General features: G+C 38.2%; 1 protein-coding gene across 7 annotated transcripts in view; it reads left to right on the forward strand.

Moving 5' to 3' along the window:
- Positions 1–5,682: 5,682 nt before the first annotated feature.
- Positions 5,683–25,408, forward strand: part of CHSY3 (chondroitin sulfate synthase 3) — a 297,300-nt gene continuing 277,574 nt past the window's right edge. For 2 of the 7 annotated variants that reach the window (XM_063665478.1, XM_063665477.1), the window contains exons 1-2: positions 5,684–6,883; positions 9,330–9,613. In XM_063665478.1, coding sequence (XP_063521548.1) covers positions 6,082–6,883; positions 9,330–9,613 — 1,086 coding nt within the window. In that variant the 5' untranslated portion in view covers positions 5,684–6,081. Of the gene's footprint in view, positions 6,884–9,329; positions 9,614–25,408 lie in introns of all 7 variants that reach the window. The other 5 variants (XM_063665475.1, XM_063665476.1, XM_063665479.1 and 2 more) reach the window with 5 other exon arrangements.

Consider the following 25,408-nt stretch of genomic DNA (forward strand, 5'->3'; position numbering starts at 1 on the left):
TTCAGGTTAGTGATTAGGAACTCGAGATTTTGCAGCCCATTACCTAATCATAGACTATTACTACTTACGAAAAAATTCTCATGTGTAACTAGTCCCTTTTTCTTTGTAAAAGCTTGATCGAGTATTTTGCTTATGTCTCAGACTGTCATGGGGCCAAGAGGGGCTGGAAGAAGTGAATGTTTTTATTTCAATTGATTGCTTTTTGACCCTTTCCTAAGTGACAGGAGGAGTTTCATTCTTTCCTCCTCAACTGATCTTCTCACTGATTGTTTAAACAAGTGGACCATCTCTTGGTTAGGTAAATCTATAGAAAATAAATGAAGAGTATGTCCTGACCTTAAACAAATGAAGTATTTTTTAAAAAAACTTTTTATTATAGAGATCCAAATTTATCTGAAGATAATTACCTACCCTAATAGTAATCAATACCTGGTCAATCAGACCCTATTCACATCTACATCCATTTAGCACCCCCCTCCATCCCATATATTTAAATCCCAGATATCATACCAGTTTATCTATAAACATTTCAGTATGTATTTCAGAAAATAAGGACTCTTTGTATAAAAAAACAAGGCTACAATAGCATTATCATACCTAAAAAGTAACTCTTGATTAATAAAACTTTGGTAGCATCAAATATCTGATCGATGTAAAAAAAATTACTGGAACATTTTCATGGTGATTAAATGTAGATTAATACTAGGCTCTGAAACTTACATAGTTTTATGATATGCCATAAATAATTACCTTTTCATATGTCAATATATGGATTTTGATCATATATTGATCAAATCAATTTATGCTGATTTCTGAGAAAATAAAAATAGAATCAAATTGTTATCTTATTATGTCTCTCTGATTATAATACTCCTTGGCAATATCAAAAATATTTTGTAACACAATTTATCCCTTAGGAACAAACTGAATTACCATTATGATTATTAACCACTAGATGCCACAGTTGCTTCACACAAATGAAATTAACTCAGCCTTGATCTGTCAAGAAAAAATGATAACATTCAAAATAGCTTAGTAAAATCCTGATTCAAAGTGTCAGTACAAGCCTAATCTTGATTATACCTTGTAAGAGAAGCATAAACTGAACATTCATGTATGTGTTGACCTTTTACTTTCATAAATGATCAAAGAATGATTCCACCCTTTAAAGTCACTTGTGCCTTTTCTGTGATTTTAAAGTTATTAGTAACCTTTTCCAATTAGTTTTAATATCTAATGTAGTCCCATTAGAGCAGTTTGCTCAAAGACTCTGCTAAGTATAGCAGACTTTGTCTTGGGGTGGTTGACATTAAAGTCTTTCCAAAGCCACAGGAACACAATCTCTACAAGAAGAAATCTGTCTTCACTGTGAATCCAGATGATACTTTATGTTCCAGTAGCCACAGCTCAGAGAAAGTGGCAAATAATTCATATGTTACTGTAGTCTAATATGGACATATTTGAAATTGTTAAAGGGTTTAGGAAAGACAGAAAATCAGTTTTGTAATTTTCTTTGTAAACTATTATAATTTTAGAAGGATTTTATTATTGCTTTTTTCTCAAAATCCACTACAGAGGTGCTTCACAGAGATTTTATGAGATGGTTGACAAGTATACTTATTGGCACATTCTTGCTTAGATAAGAACAGCAACTATATGAGACATTTTTCCCAGAGTTATTATTATAGAATTACCTGTATTTGTGTATCCTTTCCTCTAACATAGTATATAGATTTTTATTATATTTTGGTATGCAATTATGTTTATTTTTCTTCAATGTTAGTTCCATGAAAATTTCCTCCTCAACAACCCTTATATCCAGTTGAAATTTTTTTCTTAAATTATTCCTATAACTTATTACTTAATGTTTTGAAAATAAAAAAGTGAGTTCTTGATAGAGATTTCCCAGAAAATTACCTCCTCTAAAAGTCATGTATCTTCAGAACTAAAGTGAGTATGAGAAAATTACTTCACTGACTTTGGGAAACTCCCACAAATAACCATAGGAATCTCAATACATATAAAATTAAATTTATATAAAAATATTTTCCCAGAGCTTCTACTTATTACAAATAAGGAAAGGGGCAGACGCTGTGCAGGAAGAAAAAAAAAGAGGCTTGTTTTTTCCCTTCTATTCTAAAGTGATGGGGTCACTTCAATAAAGATTTAAATGTTTTCTCTAATTCTACCCTAGAATGATCTTTGTAAACAATAAATAAAAACCAGATCACTACTCCACACAACAGCTTCATTGTCACTCGGAATAAAAGCCAAAGTCTTTATGAACGTCTGCAAGGATCTATATATGCACTGTCCAATGTGGTAGTCCCTAGCCACTTGTGTCTATTGAACATTAGAAATGTGGCCAGTTTGAATTCAGATGTGCTGTAAGTGATGAGCACACAATGGTTTTGAAAAATTAGTACTAATAAAAAGAATGTAAAAATCTCCCGATATTTTAGATATATTAAGATGAATAAAAAGTATGAAAATCAATTTCACCTGTTTTTAAATGAGGCTTCTAGAAAAAAATTAAATTATATGTCTTGCATTTGTGGCTCACATTATAATTCTATTCAGCACTGACCTAAATTATCAACAAGTCATCCGCTTCCTCCTTTTTCCAATCTACTTTGGCCTCTGCTGCTTCTCAATATGCCATGTCTGTGTCAAAGACTTGTGTTAGCTACTCCTTCTCCTTGAAAAGTATTATTTCAGATATCTTCAGGATTAGTTTCCTCACTTTTTTCTGTTTTCTTCTAAAATTATCAGAAAGAACTTTCCTGACGTATCAGTTTTAAGGGCCTCACCCAACACATAATACACTCACTATCCTTCTCTATTTTTTAAATAAACACTTACACCAACATATTACAGGTATTTATTTCTTCATATGTAAAAATACTTCATATACACACATGCATGTGTGTGTGTGTGTGTGTGTGTGTGTGTGTGTAATCTCCTCTTAGAATACAAGTCCCATGAAGTCAGGACTTTGTTTTGTCTACTTTTTTTCTCAGTGATAGTGTCTGCCTCACAGTACATACTAAATAAGTATCTGTTAAATAAATGAAAAGATGAAATGTAATAAAAATGAGATGATAGATACCATGAGAGAGACGTTTTAGCATAAGGGAAGGGATTAGAAAATGAGAACATTTCCCAAGTGTTTACAATGAAGTAAACATCATGCTAAGCACTTCATATAGTATATTAATAAAGCCTCACAGAAATGAATTTACAGATGAGAAATCAAAAACTTAGAATTTTCACAACTTGCCCAAGATCACTTGCCTCATATGTAATATCACTTCAATGATTTCATTTTATCTGAATCTTTTCTAGTGACTTCCCTCATTCCCAGACTAAATTAGATGCTCTTATAAATATTCTCAGAGTACTCTGTATTTCTATTCATATCATTTATCACCATTGTAATTCATTTCATAGTGTGATGTTTAATGTGTCTTCTTCAATGCACTATAAGCTTCATGATGGGAAGCACTGAATAGTTTGTTGACATCTCCATGTCCAGAGCCTTCCACCTTGTCTAATGTTTAATCTCTAATATACACTTGTTGAATAAGTGAATGAAATCAACTTTCTCTCCAAATATTCCAAGCAGTTGATGAATGGGTTATTTATGCCCAATGAGAATTAATGATTTTGTAGATCAACAATATGAATGGCATCCATTACCATAAAGCCCAGTTGAATACTGCAGGGGAGAGGGTGCTGGTGTGTAGGTGGACTTATTTGTCCTTTACTGTTGACTATATGCAATAGGAAATCCTCTGGAAATGTGCTGTCCTACATGGTAACCCCTGGCCACATGGGGCTATTTAAATAAAAAGTAATTAAAATTAAATAAAATGAAAATTCATTTCTTCAATCACACTAGCCACCTTTCAATGCTCCATAATTTTATGTGGCTACTAACTGTCTTATCAGCACAAATAAAAAAATTTCCATTATAGCGAAAGTTCTATTGAATAGTACTATTCTAGAAATTTTAAAATGCCTTTGACGATTTAAAAATCAGAAGGGGCCTGTTTGACTAGCTTTGTATTCTAACTAAAATTTAACTTTGAGAGAGTCCATTAATCTGTATTCCCAAGTGTCTCTGGGCAAAACCTAGACATGGAAAAGGAGCTTCATTGTCCAGCAGATGAAACATTTAGTCAGACGTGCTCATGCACAGCCAGTGACCGGTGTGGAAAGAACCATTCCTCCAAAGGCTCCAGGCAGGCCTAGTGTTCCAGGGACGCTGCCAGCACCTCGCTGGATCGAGCCATTATGTCTAATGCCATTCAATACCATCCCTTTGCGTTTGATGTCTAAAACAGAAGACTGAAATTTGAAGAGAAGGAAGGACTTGGGATGCCAAATGCACCCCAGACTATAGCCTTATGCACAACCTTTAGAGAGAAATTTGTTAATGCTCCCTTCTTCAAAATATCATATACCTTCAGGTAATTTCTTCCTAACGTAACTAAGGCACAATGCTTTTGGCCAATACAGCTTAACTTTTTTTGAGATTCTGTTGCTGGACAATTTTCCTCTCTCATTGGAGAGGTAAAATTTTCCTGTCTTTGCCTTAGAAAATAAAACGGTTCATAGGCAAGAATAAAAATCATATCCTCCATTTTATTTTTTGATTAAGTTCACTTATTTTGTGGGGGTAAGAATTTCTTTCGTTTGGATCTTCAGGGTATTGGCCCTGTGAATGTGTGCCCATTTCTCCACTATTTGCCAGTCCCACTGAGCCAATCTTCTACCAAGACTGAAAATATACCATAGTGCTCATTTCTAGAACAGATATCATCAGGAGAGCCGAGGGGCAGACCATTAGGCAGCCCCACATTTTCCAACTCAACAGGTGGAGGACATGGGATTTTTACGTTCTTTGGGGATTGAACCCCCACTCACCAGCATCTCCCTTAGCCTTTCAGGATAAGTATTTCCAATCCCTCAGAGATTTTCTTACGAGAGACCCCAAACGACAGTGGTGCTTCTGTGAAGGACTGAGGAAAGCTGGTGGAGGATGCAGGTAGGAGGGAAGTTAGGCTGGGAGGAGAGGTGCTGGGATGGGACTTTTGGTTTCCTGACAAATGACCGACTAGAGAGAGAAGGCGCGGAGTGGCAGCGGTAAGAACAACGTGGAAAGGACGGAAAACGCGAAGAGTGGCGCCCTGGCGGACCTGGGGCGGGGCAGAGTGGTAAGGGTCACGCCAGGACGTACCCGGCAGTGGGCCGGGGGAGGAGAGCCCGAAGGCACAGCGACGAACTTGCTGGGGGCTCCCGGACCCGAGCTCCGCCGATGAGGTCAGCGGAGCCTAGGCGCCGGGAGGAGGCCCATAGAGCCCCCAGACACGAGTGTCGGGAGGCCAGCGGAGGGGCGGGACAGGACGGGAAATGGGACGAAGAGCAAGAGCTAGGGGAGGAGGGAAGAGGGGGCGTCAGCGCTGCAAGCCGGAGGCGGCCCGACAGGGATCGTTTCCTTCCGGAGAGGAGGCCGGCTCTAGACTGAGGCGCGGACGGGGGGCGTCCAAGGGTGGGTGACGGGGAAATACCGCGGCCCGCGCTTCTCTCCGGCTGGCAGCGGTGCCGCCTGCGGCTCCTCCTCCGGGCCAGCTCGGAGCCCGGCGGCGGGGGGAGCGGGAGGCGGGAGCGAGGGCGGGGGCTCGGGAAGGAGGGAGGAGGGAGGGCCCAGGCGCGCCAGTGACAGGGTGGCAGCCTAGGAGCGGACGCGTTGCCGCCGCCGCTGCTCCTCCTCCTCCTCCTGCAGCTCCTCTCGCTGCCGCTGCTGCCGCCACCGCCGCCGCCGGGAGAAGTTTCACTCCCGACCCTCGCTCGGAGCCCCAGCCCAGAGCTGAGGGGGAGCCCGGCAGGCAGCTGCAGCCCGCGGCAGTCGAGGCGTCGGCGGCGCTCCGACCTCCAGCCGGTGTCGGCGCCTAGGCTGCTGGCTGCGGCCGCGGCTAGGGGCGCAAAGGCGGAGGAGGGGCGGGTGTGAGCCGGCGGAACCGCGTGCCGCGCCGCGCCGCGACAGCCCAGCGAGCGTCCGCGCCCGGGACAGCCGCGATGGCTGTGCGCTCCCGCCGCCCGTGGATGAGCGTGGCATTAGGGCTGGTGCTGGGCTTCACCGCCGCGTCCTGGCTCATCGCCCCCAGGGTGGCGGAGCTGAGCGAGAGGAAGAGACGCGGCTCCAGCCTCTGCTCCTACTACGGTCGCTCTGCTGCTGGCCCCCGCGCCGGCGCTCAGCAGCCGCTCCCCCAGCCCCAGTCCCGACCACGGCAGGAGCAGTCGCCGCCCCCCGCGCGCCAGGATCTCCAGGGGCCACCGCTGCCCGAGGCAGCGCCCGGGATCACCAGTTTTCGAAGCAGCCCCTGGCAGCAGCCACCTCCGCTGCAGCAGCGGCGGCGAGGACGCGAGCCTGAGGGCGCGACGGGGCTTCCCGGTGCTCCAGCGGCTGAGGGGGAACCCGAAGAGGAGGACGGGGGCGCGGCTGGGCAGCGGAGAGACGGCCGGCCGGGGAGTAGCCACAACGGCAGCGGGGACGGGGGCGCTGCCGCCCCGAGCGCCCGACCCCGGGACTTCCTGTACGTGGGGGTGATGACCGCGCAGAAGTACCTGGGCAGCCGCGCGCTGGCCGCGCAGCGGACCTGGGCGCGTTTCATCCCCGGTCGCGTGGAGTTCTTTTCCAGCCAGCAGCCCCCCAACGCCGGCCAGCCCCCGCCACCCCTGCCTGTCATCGCGCTGCCGGGTGTGGACGACTCCTATCCTCCCCAGAAAAAGTCCTTCATGATGATCAAGTACATGCACGACCACTACCTGGACAAGTATGAGTGGTTCATGCGCGCCGACGACGATGTCTACATCAAAGGTGACCTCCCTGCGCCGGCTTTCCAGCCTGCCAGTCTCCCCGACTCCTTTCTCTGTAACCGGTCCTAGCCCCTGCCCAGCCCCTCCGCTGCTTCTCTGCCAGCACGTGCTTCGGGCTCCCACAGGCCCTGGCCCGTCCTCCCCACCCCTTGCATCCGCCCACAATTCATAGCCCGTTCCTCGTCTTCTGCAATCTGGACCCTCCTCACACCTGCCTGGCTTTATTCGCCTTCCTCACTTGCTGTTTTCGGTGCCGCCTCGCGCTTGTCCCTTAGTCTTTACCGTGTGGGAGAGGTTAGAAAAGGGACCTTAGAGCTAAACCAAAGGCCATTCCCACTCTGCCCTCCTCTGAAAGCCCCTGCTGATGGTAGTTTCCCCAGTCGGTCCAGAGGGGCGTGGTCTTTGGTGCAGGAAGGGAAGACGGAGGATGCTGGCTACAACCAGTCTGGAGATCCAGTGTTCTGGCTTTGGATCTTGCTCTTTTGTTTAAACTGGATCTAGCGCACTTTTGGAACTGCTCAGATTGAGGAATCATCTTCGCTGTCCCGGACCCTTTCCTATGTGTTCCTTTCCCTTTGGCTCAACTCTCCACATACTGGGAGTCCTTCGCCATCCCCACCGTGCCAGCGCGCTGCTCCTTCCAGCCACTACAGTTCAGCACCAAGCCGTCCCCCATCCCCCCGCCACACCTCAATAAAACCCTGAGAGGATGGGCATGTTGTAAGGAATTGGTGGTGGGGGAAAAGAGGAAAGCACCCGCTAATAAGCCAGACCCCTGGGAACAGCAGACTGTACTAGCACACACTAGTATTGGTTCCTTTCCAGTGCATTTTGGTGGCCGCGGTGATAAGCAGAGGCTGGAAGTCCTTCCCAGAACCACAGGCAGCCACAGCAAGAAAAAACTTTTTTTGTCAGTTTAAAAAAGGCGCGGTCTTTTTCCCGGAATGTGGGCAGCTCTGGACAGAGAATTTCTAAACTCAGCGGATCAAAGTTCTTTAGGTCAGAGAAGTGAATCTTTCCAGTCCAGCCAGTTGCTGATATGGGGAGGAACGCAAGGGAAGCAGCAGGGTTGTACCGAATGAGGTTTCTCTGTGCTTTCCACATTTCCTTGCTTCTCGGTCAAAGGGGGGCAGCCCTTCCTTATTTTATGCCTCTACTCATAGCCTCATTGCTTTCTCCTGATTCGGATAGTACTTTTCACATAATGCAAGAAAAACGAACAAAAAGCCAAACAATAAACCCAAACTGTTGCATTTTGGCACAAGGAATTAGTGTAATCATAATAACTAGAGATTTCTTGGCTTTGGATTGGAAGGAGGGAAGTCACTCTAGAGCAGGTTGGAATAGAAAATATTGATAATTGGATATAAAAATAAAGAATAGTCTCATTACATTTTTAACAGTGATATTTAGGATTGACTCAAAGAAGAAAGCTTCCTCTACTTTAAGTTCCTTGCCTTGGATGTCTCAAAATTACAAAGGTTTCCTGGCAGAAGTTTGCCACATTTTGCAGGGAATTTATAAAATGCATTAACAGCACCTACTTCTTTCATTTGTTTTAATACTTTGAAAGATTGTTCTTTAGAACATTAAAATAACATATTATTTCAATTTCTATTAAGAATGAAATGTGTTTTGAATGAAGAACACAATAATAGCTGAAACTCATTGAGATACACGGGGCAAGGCATGGGATCAAGATAATGACTGCAGATGCTGTGCTCATCAAAAATGGTAGTAAAGATGCTGATTGGGAATATGAAGAAGGTGACTCTCTACTTATTCCAATGTATCAGTTAGAATACCAAGTGCTTCTCAACTGTTTTAGCTGCAAAATTTCATTTTTAAACGTTTTTTCTGAATTTACAAACTGCAAGTGAAACCAATTACACTAATTTTTGACAAACTTTTTTTTTCTAAAAAGGTGCCTTCCCAAATTAAATTTCAAGACAGGTTTGATTTAAACATCCTCCAAAACTGTGTGGGTTGTATATGACTGAAGTTTAGTTAATGGCAAAACACTGAACTAAACCAATTATGAATAAAAAATAATTATTAGGTATTAAGAGTCAGCCAAAACAATGCTAAATACCAGTATTGAATATTATTTTATATTCCTGGGAACTTTTTGTTACTTCAAATGTACTAAGAAACCTGTCTTTACTTTCCTTGTCGTTATTTCACCTTTTACAGAAAATTGATGATTGTCAGAGCTGTTAAGGTTTTTCAGTGACCTAGCCAGAAGCTGATACAATTTTAATATGTTTAAATTAATAACTATGAATTAGTCTTTCAAAAATAATAGAATATTGGAAGAGCCTTTTTCTTCTTTTCAGTTGTGTAAGACTGAGGATTTTAAGCACAATGTTGAAAGTTCTGTCCCTTACCTTGTACATAAGTGACTATGAAATAAGGAGACATAGTAATTGTTGCCTTTCTTTTTGTAGGTGATAAATTAGAAGAGTTTCTTAGATCACTAAACAGCAGTAAGCCTCTCTACCTGGGACAGACTGGCCTGGGGAATATTGAAGAGCTTGGAAAGTTGGGACTGGAGCCTGGGGAAAACTTCTGTATGGGAGGACCTGGCATGATCTTTAGCCGAGAAGTTCTCAGGAGGATGGTGCCACATATTGGTGAATGCCTTAGAGAAATGTACACGACTCATGAGGATGTGGAAGTAGGAAGATGCGTTCGCCGTTTTGGTGGGACTCAGTGTGTCTGGTCTTACGAGGTAAGCATTGAGCTGTGATGAAAATGTTCACATAGTACATGTACATGCCATTTTATAATCTAGGGCAGCGATTCTATTCATTCTCTCTGTATCTTTGTATTTACTTGAAAGTGATAGTAGCAGCCCTTAAGGAATACAAGAGTGGGAGATAACTTTCTCATTAGGTGTCAGGCCTGTCTGAGACTTTGTTATTAGCATGCCCCTTAACTTTAAGCAGTGGCCTATACTTATGGCCACATCTCTGGAAGATGCTTATATCCTCCCCTGCTTGATTTATTGGTGCTTATATACATGTGAATCTATTTCCCTTCTCTAACAAGAGGTTTAATTTTACTCTTCTCTTCAGCTGTAGCCTTTAGCATTTGGTACTGTGCCTTTTTATTTTATTTTATTTTATTTTTTTGGTTAGGTGTGTAATGGCATCTCTTTGTTTTTAAATGGTTAAAATCTGAAGTTTCTTTGGATATTTTCCAGTGGAAATTTAACATATTTTTAAAAGTATTAGAAAAGTAAACTAATAGTGTATCATTTATGGTAGATGTATTCACAAAATTGCAATCACTGTATTTCCTTAGGCATACAAAAGGAATGAGTTGTCTGGAAAAAAGCAGAAGTTTAAATGGTGGGCAGTAGCTGCTTAGTATTTTTGACAGGTTCCCTAAAATTTGTTTATGTCTATTCTTATGCTATTTTCTGAAGAGGAACCATTATTTAAATAATCTTAGCTATTTATTTATTGCCGTGATCATTTTTATGAAATACTTTGAGATTTTTTCTTCAGAAATTGATTTTGAAATGTAATAACATTTTATTTAAAATAGATTTCCCAAAAGATAATTTTAGTAAAAATCTATTTAACATTAAAATAATGTATTGTTTTTAGTATAGTTTGGTTTTCAAGTAGTTGGAATTTAGTATTATTTTAGCTATGGAGTGCACAGCTTTGTAAATTATATCTTAACTCCTTTGCTTATGTTTTCAAATTTTTCATGTCACTTAGTATAGAAGAAACATTTTATGAAAATATGTTCCCTGTGAAGTCACCAAATACACAGTTTCATTTGTTTTTCTTGTAAGTGTAGTCTCACTATAGTTAATTTTGCTTTCTCTTTCATACTTCGTGGTATTTATACTTTGGGGACATATTTTATACATTACAGAAAGTAAAATTTATTCGTCATTTGAAATAGGCATGAAAATTTGAAATGATTATGTTGCTGATTTCTTTTGCTAATAAAATGGTAATTTGTAAAAACTATCCTACAACTACCCTTTAGGATAAAAATTTATGTAAAAACATTACGGTTTAGAGACAGGTAATCTAGAATAAACTCAATAAAATATTTCTTCCTTTGTTATAAAACAAAGTAAAAGACAAAAATATTCAATACGGGGAACATATTCAGTTGATTTTGTTTACACACTGTTATTGTTTTGCAGATATTTACTTTGCATGGATAAGTAAAAAATATTTGTACAGATAAGTAAAAAAATCTCATCTGTAGTTAACAATATAGATGGGAAATTATTGTGTTTTATAGGATACTTTATTACCTTAACATAATATATAAAATTTTAACCAAGATAGTGTTTAAGTGTTCCTCTTTTCAAGTTCTCATTGATTCTGCTATGAAGGCCTAGTCTTCGCCTAGCATTCCATTCATTCATGTTCAAGACAGTAAGATATGCACAAAAATTGGGAGCTCAAAAATTGATTTAATATTTTATTTATAATATAGGCCTTTGTTCTGGTTAAAGTGAAGAGAAGTTATATTATAGATGTGCACCCTGTCTATTAGAATAAGTGCAATCTTAGATCCTTTTATTAACTGATGTAAGAGCAAACAAAAGAGATTCCAAGTCTTACAGGCTATAACCTGGTGAATATAACATTTTCCGTAACTTTTCTTAATACATTTGAATTTAGACTGACACTTGACCATCACTGACTTATGAATCTGTATAAAACTAAACTAATTGTCTCAATATATTTTCCTAGCATTATAAAATATTTTCTAGATAAGTACTGTTGACTTTATGTTTTGCTAAGCCATTATATAGAATTTACTTTGTATTGGGATTTCAGTCATTAAAGGAGCTATTTAAACAGTATTTATTTAAGGGAGGCATTGATTTAATTCTAATATAAAATCTCAAAAGTCTTATATAGAGAAATGATGGTAAATTTTATTACCAAGAGATATGTGAAAAAGCATTGTTAGCAAAACTAGTAAAGATACATATACAAAGAAATTATATCTAAATTTTAATACTAGAATGTGTTCTATGTTTCATGAGACACCTAAGTACATAACTTGGGGCACAGCTAAACTGGGTATAACATTCACAGATCCCATACTTCACTTTCTAATTTGGATTTTATGTTAGTGGAAATGGTCTCCATATATGATACTGTTCATATTATATAGAAAGATTGGTCTATTCTACTCCAGGTTGGCATTCTCAGTAAAGGTGAGATTTTACATCTGCTGGTTAAAAAAGCTATGAAATTGATCATTTTTTTTCCATAGTTCTTTTAAAAGCACTATCTGTGATAGAATTTTCGTAAATTTTTAAATTTCTTTTGTCTATACCTTTCACAAATTTTAGGATTTTTTTTTTTTTTTTTGGTTTATCCTCCTAACAAAAGTTCTTTCAGAGTTGAGAGTCCTGTTAAGGCACCATGTTCATGATTTTTGAGTTTGAATAGATGAAGTGTTCATGATAGAATGTCATCTTTTAAAAATGGTGAATGTGCTTACAGATCTTATAGAAAGAGAATTGAAATAATTATTAAATAAAATATATAATTGTATAGTTTCCTTGAATATAAGTTATATTTTTTTAAAATCCAGGATTGAAGCTTCTAGTATTCTTCTTAACTGCTAAACTGAAATTACTTTCTCTGTGTTTGTATATACTATTAAAAATATATTGTAAAAGACAAACAGAGAGAAAGGTAGTAGCGGGATTTGAACTGGGGTTTGAGCCACCATCCTAAGACTTACTAGTTTAGTTGTCCTTTGCAAGTTACTTCTTTAAGTCTTGTGTAATTCAACTGAAAGTGGAGATTTTAAGAGTGTTTATCTCATACATTTCAGGAAAGATTAGGTGAAATGATCCATGTAAAGCCCTTAATGTAGTGTCTGTCACATAGTAAATTTTCAATAGATGTTAGTTTTTATTGTTCTAATGTTATAGATATCACGTACTATATTATACAACATGGATTCATATATTTCACTTAATAATCATTAGTAATGGATGGGTGATTCATTTATATCAAAAGGGTCAAAATAAAAAATAAATTCTCAGAGAGTTAAGCTTTTTTTGGCAAAGAATAAGAAACCAGTATGTTGCAGTATTTTAGAAATATGAGGGATTCAGTAATAGTAAAACTTACTATGGGCCGGGCACGGTGGCTCACGCTTGTAATCCCAGCACTTTGGGAGGCTGAGGCGGGCGGATCACTAGGTCAGGAGATCCAGACCATCCTGGCTAACATGGTGAAACCCCGCCTCTACTAAAAATACAAAAAATTAGCCAGGCGTGGTGGTGGGCGCCTGTAGTCCCACCTACTTGGAAGGCTGAGGCAGGAGAATGGCGTGAACCCGGGAGGCGGAGCTTGCAGTGAGCCGAGATCGCGCCACTGCAGTCCGGGAGACAGCGAGACTCCGTCTCAAACAAACAACAAAAAACTTACTATAAAATATGGACACCTGTTTTAAAAATGCATTACAAATATTTGTTTCAGTCTTTGCACCTAATATGTGTAAGATACATATAACTGAATTTGAGGATGTTGTGTGGAAAATATTACTTAACAAGTTATTATTTAATATACATATATAAAGAATCCCAAACAGATCTACATAAGGAAAAAAATTACAGTATAGATTTCTAAATTAATTGCCAGAACAATGGCCCCCTTTTTTGAGTTTCTCTGGCATCTTCAGTAGGGAAGGAAGTGAATAGTATCTCATTCTCCAGTCAACTCATGAACACCCAGGGGCTTGTCTCTCAAGGCAGCGGGAACCTCCTCCTGGTGTACCTCAGGTCTTTGAGGTAATGATCTGCAGCTTCCGGCCTTTCTCACAATAAGGCCCAGGTGGTCTGGGGAAATATGTCTTGCTTGTTGGTCTTTTGCTCTTTTTCTCTGTCTTCTCTGCTCACTTTTTCTATTTCCTTCCGCTTGGTGATAGATAAAATAAATTTCAAATGTATTTTGATATGTACTGCTTTTCATCAGGTTCCTTGTAAATTAATGTGCTCATATAGGCCAATCCGGATATCTTAAAAGATCACTGGATGTGCACCCAGACCACAGTAGATCACAGTTAGGGCTCCAGCATGGTCTGACCTGTTCAGAATAAAGAGGCCTTTGGTTGAGGGTGAGCCTTACACAGACTGGTTCTTTGTGTGCCTGTGATCATTGGAGAGTCTAAATTGAGATTCCCCCTTTCCCACTTGGGATTGAGGCATCTTGTTTTAAGGCCATATGGCAGATGTTAATAACCAACAGACTTCATGGGTTATACCTCAAACTTTATAAGCAAAGATTACTAACTGAATGAAGCATGCATTCTATTCTATTCACTCTGCAAGTGTTAGAATTTATTGGCCCCTCCTGTTGGCAAAGATCACACTTTTGGTTGAGCTCTATCTTGGCTACTGCTTTTCTAGAGCTGCAATCTGGCAGTTTGGGAGGCTGCATATGGCTCTTAAACATTGTTTGGCACATAGAGTATTTTAAGGTTTTTTGCTTTTGTTTTTGTTTTTTGACTCCTTTAGCAGAGGCAGGCAATCTACAGTTCCCTTCATGTCCTCTTATTATTTGTAAGACTCTTTTTTTCACGTTTATTTTCCCTGCCTGGCTTACGCAGGCATAAAAATTTTGATCTTTTGAACTAGATAATGCACATATTGCAAGTTTCATGATAATATTCTGTAGAAAATGAAGTGATTTTCCAGTGAGACTGAGAGGTATATTTTAAATACTTTATGGAAGAGTTAATATGTTACAAATTTGGCCATTAAAATTGTATATCATATAACATAGTTACATTTTATTATAGATATGTTTTTAGTAAATAACAAAAATATTCTCACTGTTAAAAATTATTTATACATTCGTGTTCATTTTGTGTATTAGCAAAACCGAAAGTTTTGTTTTTTGATTTTGTTTTTAACAAGATCACTTATATTCAAATCATAAAATAATTTTAATTCAGATTATTGTTCTTCTCCCTTTGAAGGAGTTTTGCATTTCTTCTAAGAGTCAGTTTAAGAATAGTTTGTACTTATCATTTTAATGTTTGCAGTAAAATAGAGCCAAAGAGGATATCTATTTCATTCAATTAAATGTTATTTCAAAGACAGCAGAGTTCTATGTTGGTAAAAATATGTATCTGTAGTTTTAAAAATTATTTCATAAGACTAACTAGATTTTCATTAGTCTCCTTAAAGTGATAATTTTACACTAGAATGTTTTATGTTCAATCTTAGTTCCTTAAAGTCTGTAAACACCCTAGGAAATTACATTATTTCACAAAAGGATATATTCTGGAAGTGTTTTCCTGAGCTTGTAAAGTAATATCAGAAAGCTGTACCATATGAAACTGAACTATCAATAAGTTCTTAATAACATATTTTTAAGGTTAAAATATCTGTATTATTCTTACAGGGCTGCTGCACATCCTTCTTAGCTTCCTATTCCATATAAATTTCCCTTTTTTATTGACACGGAGTTTCACTCTTGTCGTCCAGGCTGGAGTGCAATGGTGCAATCTTGGCTCACTGCAACCTCCCCCTCCCAGGTTCAAGTGATTCTCCTGCCTCAACCTCCCGAGTAGCTGGGATTAAAGACATGCACCACCACACCCAGCTAACTTTATATTTTTTTTAGTAGAGATGGGGTTTCTCCATGTTGGTCAGGCTGGCCTCGAACTCCCGACCTCAGGTGATCTGCCTGCCTTGGCCTCCCAAAGTGCTGGGATTACAGGCATAAGCCACCGCACCCGGCCAAATTTCCCTCTTTTCTAATGTTGATTTTACTCAATCATGAACATGTTTATGCCCCCAAAGTATATTCATATATATGAAAAAGTATAAAACAGGGATTTTGATTTAAAATTCAGTCTTTCAAAATCTTTTCTTGGTCTGATTCCGTCACAATTTAGTTTTTAACTTTACTAAAAGCAGTAAGCTTCTCACACCTACTCTTCCCACTCCCATACCACTTGTCAGATGAAATCATCATGCATCGATTTTGTAAAACTTATTTTCTTCCACACTGTTTTCTTCATTATACAAAATAAAATTGCATTCTGAGTTGATGGAGAAGCATGATATGGTAAGTGTTGTAGGCTTAGGTAGTTCATTTTTATCACTAACTGATGTCTTATCACCTAAATTGTGACAATTTATGCTTTCCAAGAAGATGATTTACTACAGTTATGAAAAATGTTAAGTTTGGAAGATGCCTACAGGCAATTCGAAATAAGCTCTGTGATAACAAAAATACTCATATTAATTTAAAAACTTTGAATATTCTTTCTCTTTAATTGATCACAAACATTCTAATTTCCTGAAATAATTCCAGGTCAGTTTCCTACTTTCCATTTATTTGTCTTGGTCTCCAAAAAGCTATGTTTTGGGAAACATTCACTTTAGTCTCTTTTCTATTTAGTGAATTATGCTGAAATTACAGAGAAATATATTCTACTATATAACTATATTGCATTTAATTTTTATTATAGCATGTTATTTTTGCACCAGGTATAGCTGTTAATCAGGCATTTCAGTTAAAAAATTCATTGAAATTAGAAACAAAATCAGCTTACTGAGTTACATGAGTCATTATCTGATATTATTGAACCACAAAAAAGCCTAAGTAAACTGAAAAATTGAGGAGTTGCAGTTCTTCACAATTCTAATGTTCTCTTAAATACTGTCCTAACCATTAAACAACATTCTACTTGAGGCTTAACTACATATAAATCAGTTTGAGTCATGCTATGTGTTTAAAGATACTCTATCTTAGAAAGTGTATAACAAGTTTCTAAATTAACTGAATCAAAATAATGTGTTTAAAAAATAAGCAGGCACAATTTTGGAAGTAACAGATGAACGAAATGCATTTATTAATTTTTTGAGATTTAAAAAGTTTTACTCAACCTTTGTAATTTTGAAAGCTATGCTAATCATTCTTCACAGTCAGTGGTATCTGAACATGTCATCATCTCTTTCAGTTTCATTATTTTTTATTGCAAAGCTATTTGTTTATTCGTAGAGTTTCTGTGTCTCAAAAAGTGGTGGTTTAAAGAAATTAATATGTGTAATATTAATATAGATACTTTATAGTAAAATAAAATTAAAATGTGAAGAAATAAGAGAGAAGTATGCAGAAAATATGATAAAACCATAAAAATACATGTTGGGTTCCTGTTTTCCTGGCATGAAAGAGAACTCTAACTTCTTTTGATACTGAGACCTGAGAAATCTCCCCCAGAGAAAAGAAGGAAGTTGTGAGGGATGTAGCAGATCACAACCTTAGCACCACTTCTATAAATAGAGTAGCATGGTTTAATTTGGATGTTCCTTAATAATTCCCTCAATAGAAGCCAGGGCTACAACTCAAAAGGGCAATTCTACAAAAGAAATTCAACTTAGAGATAATGCAGTTATGGTCATAGTGTACTATTATTTAGTTCCTTGCTTGATTTTGTTTTAAAATTTAGAATACTCTTCAAAGAGCCCTTCAAGGCTGTTATGTCTCACTCAAATGTTTTATATGAGGTTGTCCAACAGGAAGTTTGAGATACGCATATTCTCTGGTGAGAACCCAGAGTGTGGCTATTGTATTGTTGATTAACGGCAGATCTATAGTTAAGCTTTGCTAATCAAGAGGAGAGTAGATATTAAATATACCAACCACAAATGGAGGAAACCAACCAGGTAAGGACAGGATGGGCCCCCAAACCGAGGAGCACAGAAGAGGTTCAGAGAATTCTAAACAGCGTGGCTTAGAAATGTGGTCACCTAGCTACTGAGATGATTACTTAAAAGGTCTGCTTTTATAATAATAATTTAATTTTAAGGTAAAACTTTCATGTAAAAATTAAAATATGGAAAAATCAACATTTTTATTAAAACAGTGTATTTTAATTATCTGATATCCTATTGTACAGAAATAAATGTTATATGAAGTAAGGATATTTAAAATATGTGAGTATCTTATAAAATATGAAAACATATGGTGTTAAAATAAATTGAAAATGTTCTGCCTTAGAATTCAGTCATTTCACATCTTATGTAGCTAAATGATTTTATTTGCTCAAATGTGTTTATTGAGCAGTTTTTATCAGCAGTAAACAACACACATGCCTTCCTTGTCTTCATGGAGTGCATAAGGAGGAGGAGTCAGGCTTCCTACTGATCTCTTGGTTTCAAATCTAATATAGAGTTGGGTTTCTAATCTCTGACATCCTTCTAAATTGTTTTTTTTCACTATAGGTCATAAAATATCTCTAATTGGGTCCAATTTTGGTACCTCTCTCAGAACTAGGACCAAATTATTCTTATTTGAGTTTTCTTAAGTAAGCCTCTTCTTTTATTTATATAACTATCCCTTGAAGAAGAGAAAAATAAAGACATTTTTTAGTAATTTTCTTGTATATTAATATATTTTATGCCTGTTGAATCACACCAATAACTAGGATTTTGTATTTTAGGTTTAGCACTAGATTACCTGGCTTCTTACTCTAGTTTTGCCATTCACTAGCTGTGTGGCCTTACACAAGTTATTTAACCTCTCTGTGCCTTAGTTTCCTCATCTGTCTACAATGGGTCAGCCCTCATATCTGAGGTGCATTGTTTCTAAGACCCCCATGGATACTAAAATCTATGGATGCTAAAGTTCCTTATATAAAATGGTGTAGAACAATAGGTCTTCCATATCTTTGGATGTGGATGTTATTACAACAGAGAGCCGGTTGTAATAACAGTGCTTACTCCCTAGAGCTGTTATGAAGATTAAACGAGTCAATGCAAATAGCAGCATTCAGAGTAATGTCTCACGGTGTTAAGCATTCTGCAACTACTAGCTATTTTTGCAGAAGCAGAAAGGCATGAAATAGTGCCAACTTCACAGAGCTGTTGTGAGGCATAAAAAGGTCAGTGTATTAGAAGCCCTTAGAATAATGCTTGCCACACAATAAACTCTGCATAAAGGTTAACTATTATTACTATTTTCCAGCTTTTAATGTTTATATTATTTGTTCCCCTCATGGGAGTGGGATAATGTTGATTGGATAGGTTTTCATTGCTATTTCTTTTTGTATGGTGGGCTTTGCTGTAATAGGGAAGGTGTTCATTCAGAGTGGTTCCTGACAGCGCAATAGAACTTTCAATGGACTTTGAAAAAATTCTGATGCTGGACCCCACCCTTCATCCATTATGTCAAAATCTCTTACAGGTGAGGCCTGCAGCATAGATAGTGTTTAAAGCTTCTCAGGTGACCCTAATTTGGCTTCAGGGTTTCGACCACTGTGTAAATTTGTTTTATCAATTTTCCATATTCAAATATCAAGTCTATTTTAAAACTATTTGTTAAAAGTTAGTTTTGCTTTGTTTTCCTTTTGGGGAATCACAGGAGAGTAATGAACACTTCTGCATTTCCATTCTTGTCTGGCCTGTTACTCATCTGTTCCAAATAACTAATCATTGGACTTTAAGACGATGGCTACAAAGCCATCACTGACAACTCCATGTTTTCTCACGATCTGATTTTCATGGTTCATATATTAATTATCCTTTTCTTAAAAAATATCCAAGGTGGATTTTAAAACATTCTCATAAAGATATGTTTTTACTCTACAAGGCTTAAGGTTTATAGTTGTGTTTATTTATTACATCTCAGTAATACATAATAAGAGAGTTCTTATGAGTGGAATGTCTACATTGGCTTGATTGCTTTAACATTGACTTAAATAATTTGATCTCTAATGGAAAAAGGTATCAGAACTACATGTGGGATTAAATAATAACTTTTTAGATTTTTTAAAAGCTTAAATGGGTAATTTTGATTCTATGCCATCACTCTCAGCAAATAGTTTTGAGCCCACTCCTATAGGTGACTGCTATGATGGAGGAAAGTACAGGATACACAGGAGTTTAAGGGAAGAAATGCCTGAGGAGAGCAGGAAAATGCTTCCTCCAAACTGGAAGTAACACATAGGGGCAATGCCAGGTGAGTGGGGATGCATGGGCAGGCAAAGGTGGAAGAATAGCACACTAGATAATGTGTTTGGCTCCAGCATATGTACAGGCAGGAGATGTGAGGCCCAAAAGCTGTAGTTAGAACCCAGTTATGAAGGGCTTTTTATGTAATGCTCAAAGGTTTAGATCACACATTGTAGATCAGTGATTCTCTTTTTTTAAAAAAAAATTAATTTATTCTGCTAATATATTTTTTAGAAGGTAAAATCATGATTCTTGCAAAAATATACACATTGAAGGTCTTATTTATTTCATCAATTAATAAAGAAACAGTGTTACCAACTGTTCAGAGAAGAACCCAAAGACAATTACACATATCAGTATTAGAGAATTCTGGGGTAAATGTGCAAATAGATGCAAAGGTAGGAAAACTGTTAATATCTATAAGGTGTTGTCAACTAATCAGTTGCACTCAGTGGACATAGTTGGTGTATTAGTCTTTTCTCACACTGCTGATAGAGAGATACCTGAGACTGGGTAAATTATAAAGAAAAAGAGGTTTAATGGACTCACAGTTCCACGTGGCTGGAGAGGCCTCACAATCATGGCGGAAGGCGAAAGGCACATCTTACATAGCAGCAGGCAAGAGAGAGAATGAGAACCAAGTGAAAGGGGTTTCCCCATATAAAACCATCAGATCTTGTGAGACTTATTCACTACCATGAGAAGAGTATGGGGGAAACTGTCCCCATGATTCAGTTATCTGCCACGGGTCCCTCCCACAACACGTGGGAATTATAGGAGCTACAATTCAATATGAGATTTGGGTGGGGACACAGCCAAACCATATCAGTTGGCATTCTGTCAGTGACAATGATTTGTATAACTATAATAAAACATTTTTATTCTTATTATATATTAACAAGTTATAGTTGTGTATGTATATATAAGGTAAAAAGTGGTATAATGATTTTTTTATATAATGTGGAGTGATTAAATCAAGCTAATTAACCTATTCATCACCTCAAATATTTGACATTTTTTTCTGAAGAGAACATTCAAGATTTACTCTTAGTTATGTTGAAATGTACAGTATTCAAGTATTAGCCATATTTACCATGCTGTGCAACAGATTCAATTAAAAAAACAAACGTATTCTATCTAATTGAGGCTTTTTAATCTTTGATTGTCATCCCCCTATTTACCCCACCTGAAGTCCCTGCTAACCACCATTCTACTCTGCATCTATGAGTTCATTTGCTTTAGATTCCACATAGAAGTGAGGACATGTGGTACAGTGGTCCCCCGCTAATCCACAAGGAATAGGTTTCTTTTTTTGCTTGTTTGCTTTTTGTTTTGAGACAGAGTCTTACTGTGTCACCCAGACTGGAGTGCACTGGTGCACGACCTTGGCTCACTGCAACCTCCACCTCCCAAGTTCAAGCGATTCTCCTGCCTCAGCCTCCTGAGTAGCTAAGATTACAGACATGCGCCACTACGTCTGGCTAATTTTTGTATTTTTGGTAGAGACGGGATTTTGCCATGTTGGCCAGACTGGTCTCGAGCTCCTGATCTCGTGATCCACCCACCTTGGCCTCTCAAAGTGCTGGGATTACAGGTGTGAGCTACCATGCCCAGCCAGGGAATTGGTTTCAAGACCTCTGGTGGATGCCTGAAACCCTCTGTAGTACTGAACCCAATTACCATCAGTTGGAACACATTTCTGATCATGTCTTCCATCCATAAATTTAACGCCTTTCTATTATAACTAAGCACTTACCACACACTGTGGTTGTAACTTTTACAGTTTGAAGTGTATCAGTAAAACTAGCACTAATTTCTTTCTCCTTCTTTGTAATTTCATGGATAGAAGTGTCGTTCTTATATTAGACCTTAGCAACCCCACCATATGATTTTTTTTTCTTTTTTATTTAAGACTGTGTTTCACTCTGTCACCCAGGCTGGAATGCAGTGGTACAATCATGACCCTCTGCAGCCTTGACTTCCTGGGCTCAGGTGATCCTCCAACTTCAGCCTCCCGAGCAGCTGAGACTGCAGGCATGCACCACCATGCCCATCTAACTTTTTAATTTTTTTGTAGTGATGTGGTTTTGCCACATTATCCAGGCTGATCTCCAACTCCTGAGCTCAAGTGATCTGCCTGCATTGGCTTCCCAAAGTGTTAAGATTATAGGCGTGAACCATCGTGCATAGCCGATTTTTTTTCTTAAGTCCGGAACTTTCACCTTTTTGCTCCTAGGAGACATTATATGGCTCCTCTTTGGCATACCAAATTGCTGGCATCACTACTCTTGCACTTTGGGGCCATTGTTAAGTAGAACATGTACTATGCACAAGCACTATGATACCTTGACACAAGCATTATGATACCTTGAGCACAAGCACTATGATACCTTGACAGTCAGTCTGAGAAGCAAGGTGCTACTGAGTGACCACCAGGCAGGTAGCATCTATAGCAGGGATCCCCTAGATAAAGAGATGACTCATGTCCTGGGCAGGATGGAACAAGATGACTCAAGATTTTATCACTCTATCAGAACAGTGTGCAATTTAAAACATATAATTTATTTCTAGAATTTTTCATTTAATATTTTTGGACCAGAGATGAGTACAGGTAACTAAAACCATCCACAGAAAGTGAAATGGTGGATTAGGGAGGACTACTGTATTTGTCTTTTTGTGCTTGCTTATTACGTTAGCATAACGTTCTCCAATTCCATCCATGTTGTTGCAGATGAGAGAATTTCTTCTATTTTTACTTTAAAACATTTTTATTTTTAATTTGTATGGTATATGTTGTATATATTTATACAGTACATCTGATTTTTTGATACAGGCATACAATGCCTATATCAACTCAGGGTAATTGGGATATCTGTCATCTCAGGCCTTTTATCATTTCTTTGTGTTAGGAACATCCCAATGTCACTGTTTCGGTTATTTTAAAATATACGATGAACTATTTTCATCTATAGTCACCCTATTGTGCTACCAAATACTAGATCTTACTCATTCTAACTGTATTTTTGTACCCATTAACCATTCCCACTTTAACACACTCTACCCACCCCCAGCCTCTGGCAACCATCATTCTACTCCCCATCTTCATGAGTTGTTGTTGTTTTAATTCCCACATATGAGTAAGAACATGTGAAGTTTGTCTTTCTGTATCTGGCTCATTTCACTTAACCTAATGCCCTCTTGTTCTATCCATGTTGTTGCAAATGACAGGATTTCATTCTTGTTTATGGCTGAACAGTACTCCATTGCATACATGTAGCACATTTTCTTTATCCGTTCATCCACTGATGGATACTTAGGTTGATCCCATATCTTGGCTATTGTGGGTAATGCTGTAATGAACATGGGTGTGCAAATATCTCTCCAATGTACTGATAACATTCTCCTTTGGATATATACCCCAAAGTGAAAATGCTGGAACATATGGTAGTTCTATTTTTATTTTGGGGGGAGCCCCCATATTGTTTTTCATAATGGGTATTCTAATTTACATTCCCACCAAAAGTGTACAAGCATTCCCTTTTCTCCACATTCTCACCAACACTTGTTATTTTTCATCTTTTCATAATAGTCACTCTAACAGGCATGAGGTAATAGCTCATTGTTGTTTTAATTTACATTTCCCTGATGATTAGTGATGTCTAACTTTTTTTTTTCACGTATCTGTTAGCCATTTGTATGTCTTTTCAAAAATGTCAGTTCAGGTCTTTTGCCCATTTCTTAATCATATTATTTGTTTTCTTTCTGTAGAATTGTTTGAATTCCTTATATATTTTGGTTATCAATCTCTTACTAGATATGTGGTTTACAATCATTTTCTCCCATTGTATAGATTGTTTCTTTACTCTGTTAGCTGTTTCCTTTGTTGTGCAGTGATCAGTTATTCTGAGAATTACCTGGAGTGATATAATTGGTCTAGAGCAGTGCCCATGCATAGTATTGTTGAAAATCTATCCGGGTGATTCTAATGAGCAGTCATGTTGGAAAATCAGTTCTGTAGATAATGGGGAGATTTGAAGAGTTCTGAGTAGGTGAGCACCATGATCAGATTACCTCTTGTTGGCTGGATCATAGAAGGATGTATTGGAGGTTTTTGTCTTAGAGATTGTGACAAATGACAGCTATTTCCCCAGACCCAGTGAGAGATGAATTTTAAGTCATAGTGGAAATGGAAGTGAGGAGATGGACTTAAGAGCTAAGGAGGAAAGAAAATTTGCAGAACTAGTGATTGATTAGAGATGTAGGAGCGGGATGTGGGAATTTTTAAGATGATGACTAGGTTTTGGATTTGGATGATAATAATATTCCTAGAGATAGGGTATAAGAGAAGAAAAAGAAACTTAGGTGGTTGGTGTGTTTGAGCCATTGGGAGAGGGTGAAGAGGAATGAGTTTTGCTTTGTGAACATCGAGTTTCATTCATTATTCATTTACTCAACAAATACTTATCGAGCATCTAATATGCCAGGCACTGTTCCAAGTGCTGGAGTTGTGGCAGTCAAAAAAATAGACAAACTTCCCTAATTTATTTTATAATGGGAAAGACAAAATATAAGCAGGGGAAATGAATGCAGGATGGTAGGTGTGCAGTTTTAAATAGGGTGGTTAGATGGACCTCACTGAGAAGATGATATTTAAGCTATGGAGATGTCTGAGGGAGAAGCTTTTCTGCAGGGAAGAGTAGGTGGACAAGTCCTCAGGGAAACACAGTTGGCAGATCAAGAACTAGGCAGAAGGCAAGGGAAACTAGAATTGAAGAAGGCACTTTGGGACAGTAGTAAAAGGGGATGAGAGAGGAAAAAACATGGGATATGAGGGCAGGTATCATATATGGCTTTGCAGCCCTTTGTGAAAACTTTTTAGTAGAAAAGTAAGGATCATCTAGCTGAATAACTTTCCCAGATTAGGCAGGCAGGGGTACAAATCCATTGTGAGTATTATCAGACTGCATAAATGCATTTGTTTTAAGTAAATTATATTCATGGGTAAAGTAGTTAATATTTAAAATTAAAAACAAATTGTATCACAGCCATAGAATTAAAAAGTTTAAGATTTGACTTATTAAACTCAGTAATTTGTTTGAAAATTATATAAAATTTAAGTTCTGTTTAGTGATTTGAACTAAATCACTAATATAAAATGGTTCAAACACTAAAAAGCATAAAAATACATATAATGAAAAATCAATTTCTGTTCTCTATCTTCCTAGAGAGCTTCCCCCAACCCCCTACTAACCACTCTTTTTTATATTTCCATAGTTTCTCTCAAACGTTAGACAACTTGATACATACGTTACCTCCTTTACCCTCAATTTTTGTTTATCTCAAGAGGTGGTGTATTACTCACATTGTTCTGAATGCTTTTAAAATTAGAATTAATGGCTGAGCGCAGTGGCTCATGCCTGTAATCCCAGCACTTTGGGAGGCCGAGGCGGGCGGATCACGAGATCAAGAGACCAAGACCATCCTGGCCAACATGATGAAACCCTGTCTCTACTAAAAATACAAACATTAGCCAGGCGTGGTGGCATGCACCTG

The sequence above is a fragment of the Pongo pygmaeus genome, chromosome 4 (genome assembly GCF_028885625.2).
Source record: "Pongo pygmaeus isolate AG05252 chromosome 4, NHGRI_mPonPyg2-v2.0_pri, whole genome shotgun sequence".
In the NCBI taxonomy this organism is placed as follows: domain Eukaryota; kingdom Metazoa; phylum Chordata; class Mammalia; order Primates; family Hominidae; genus Pongo; species Pongo pygmaeus.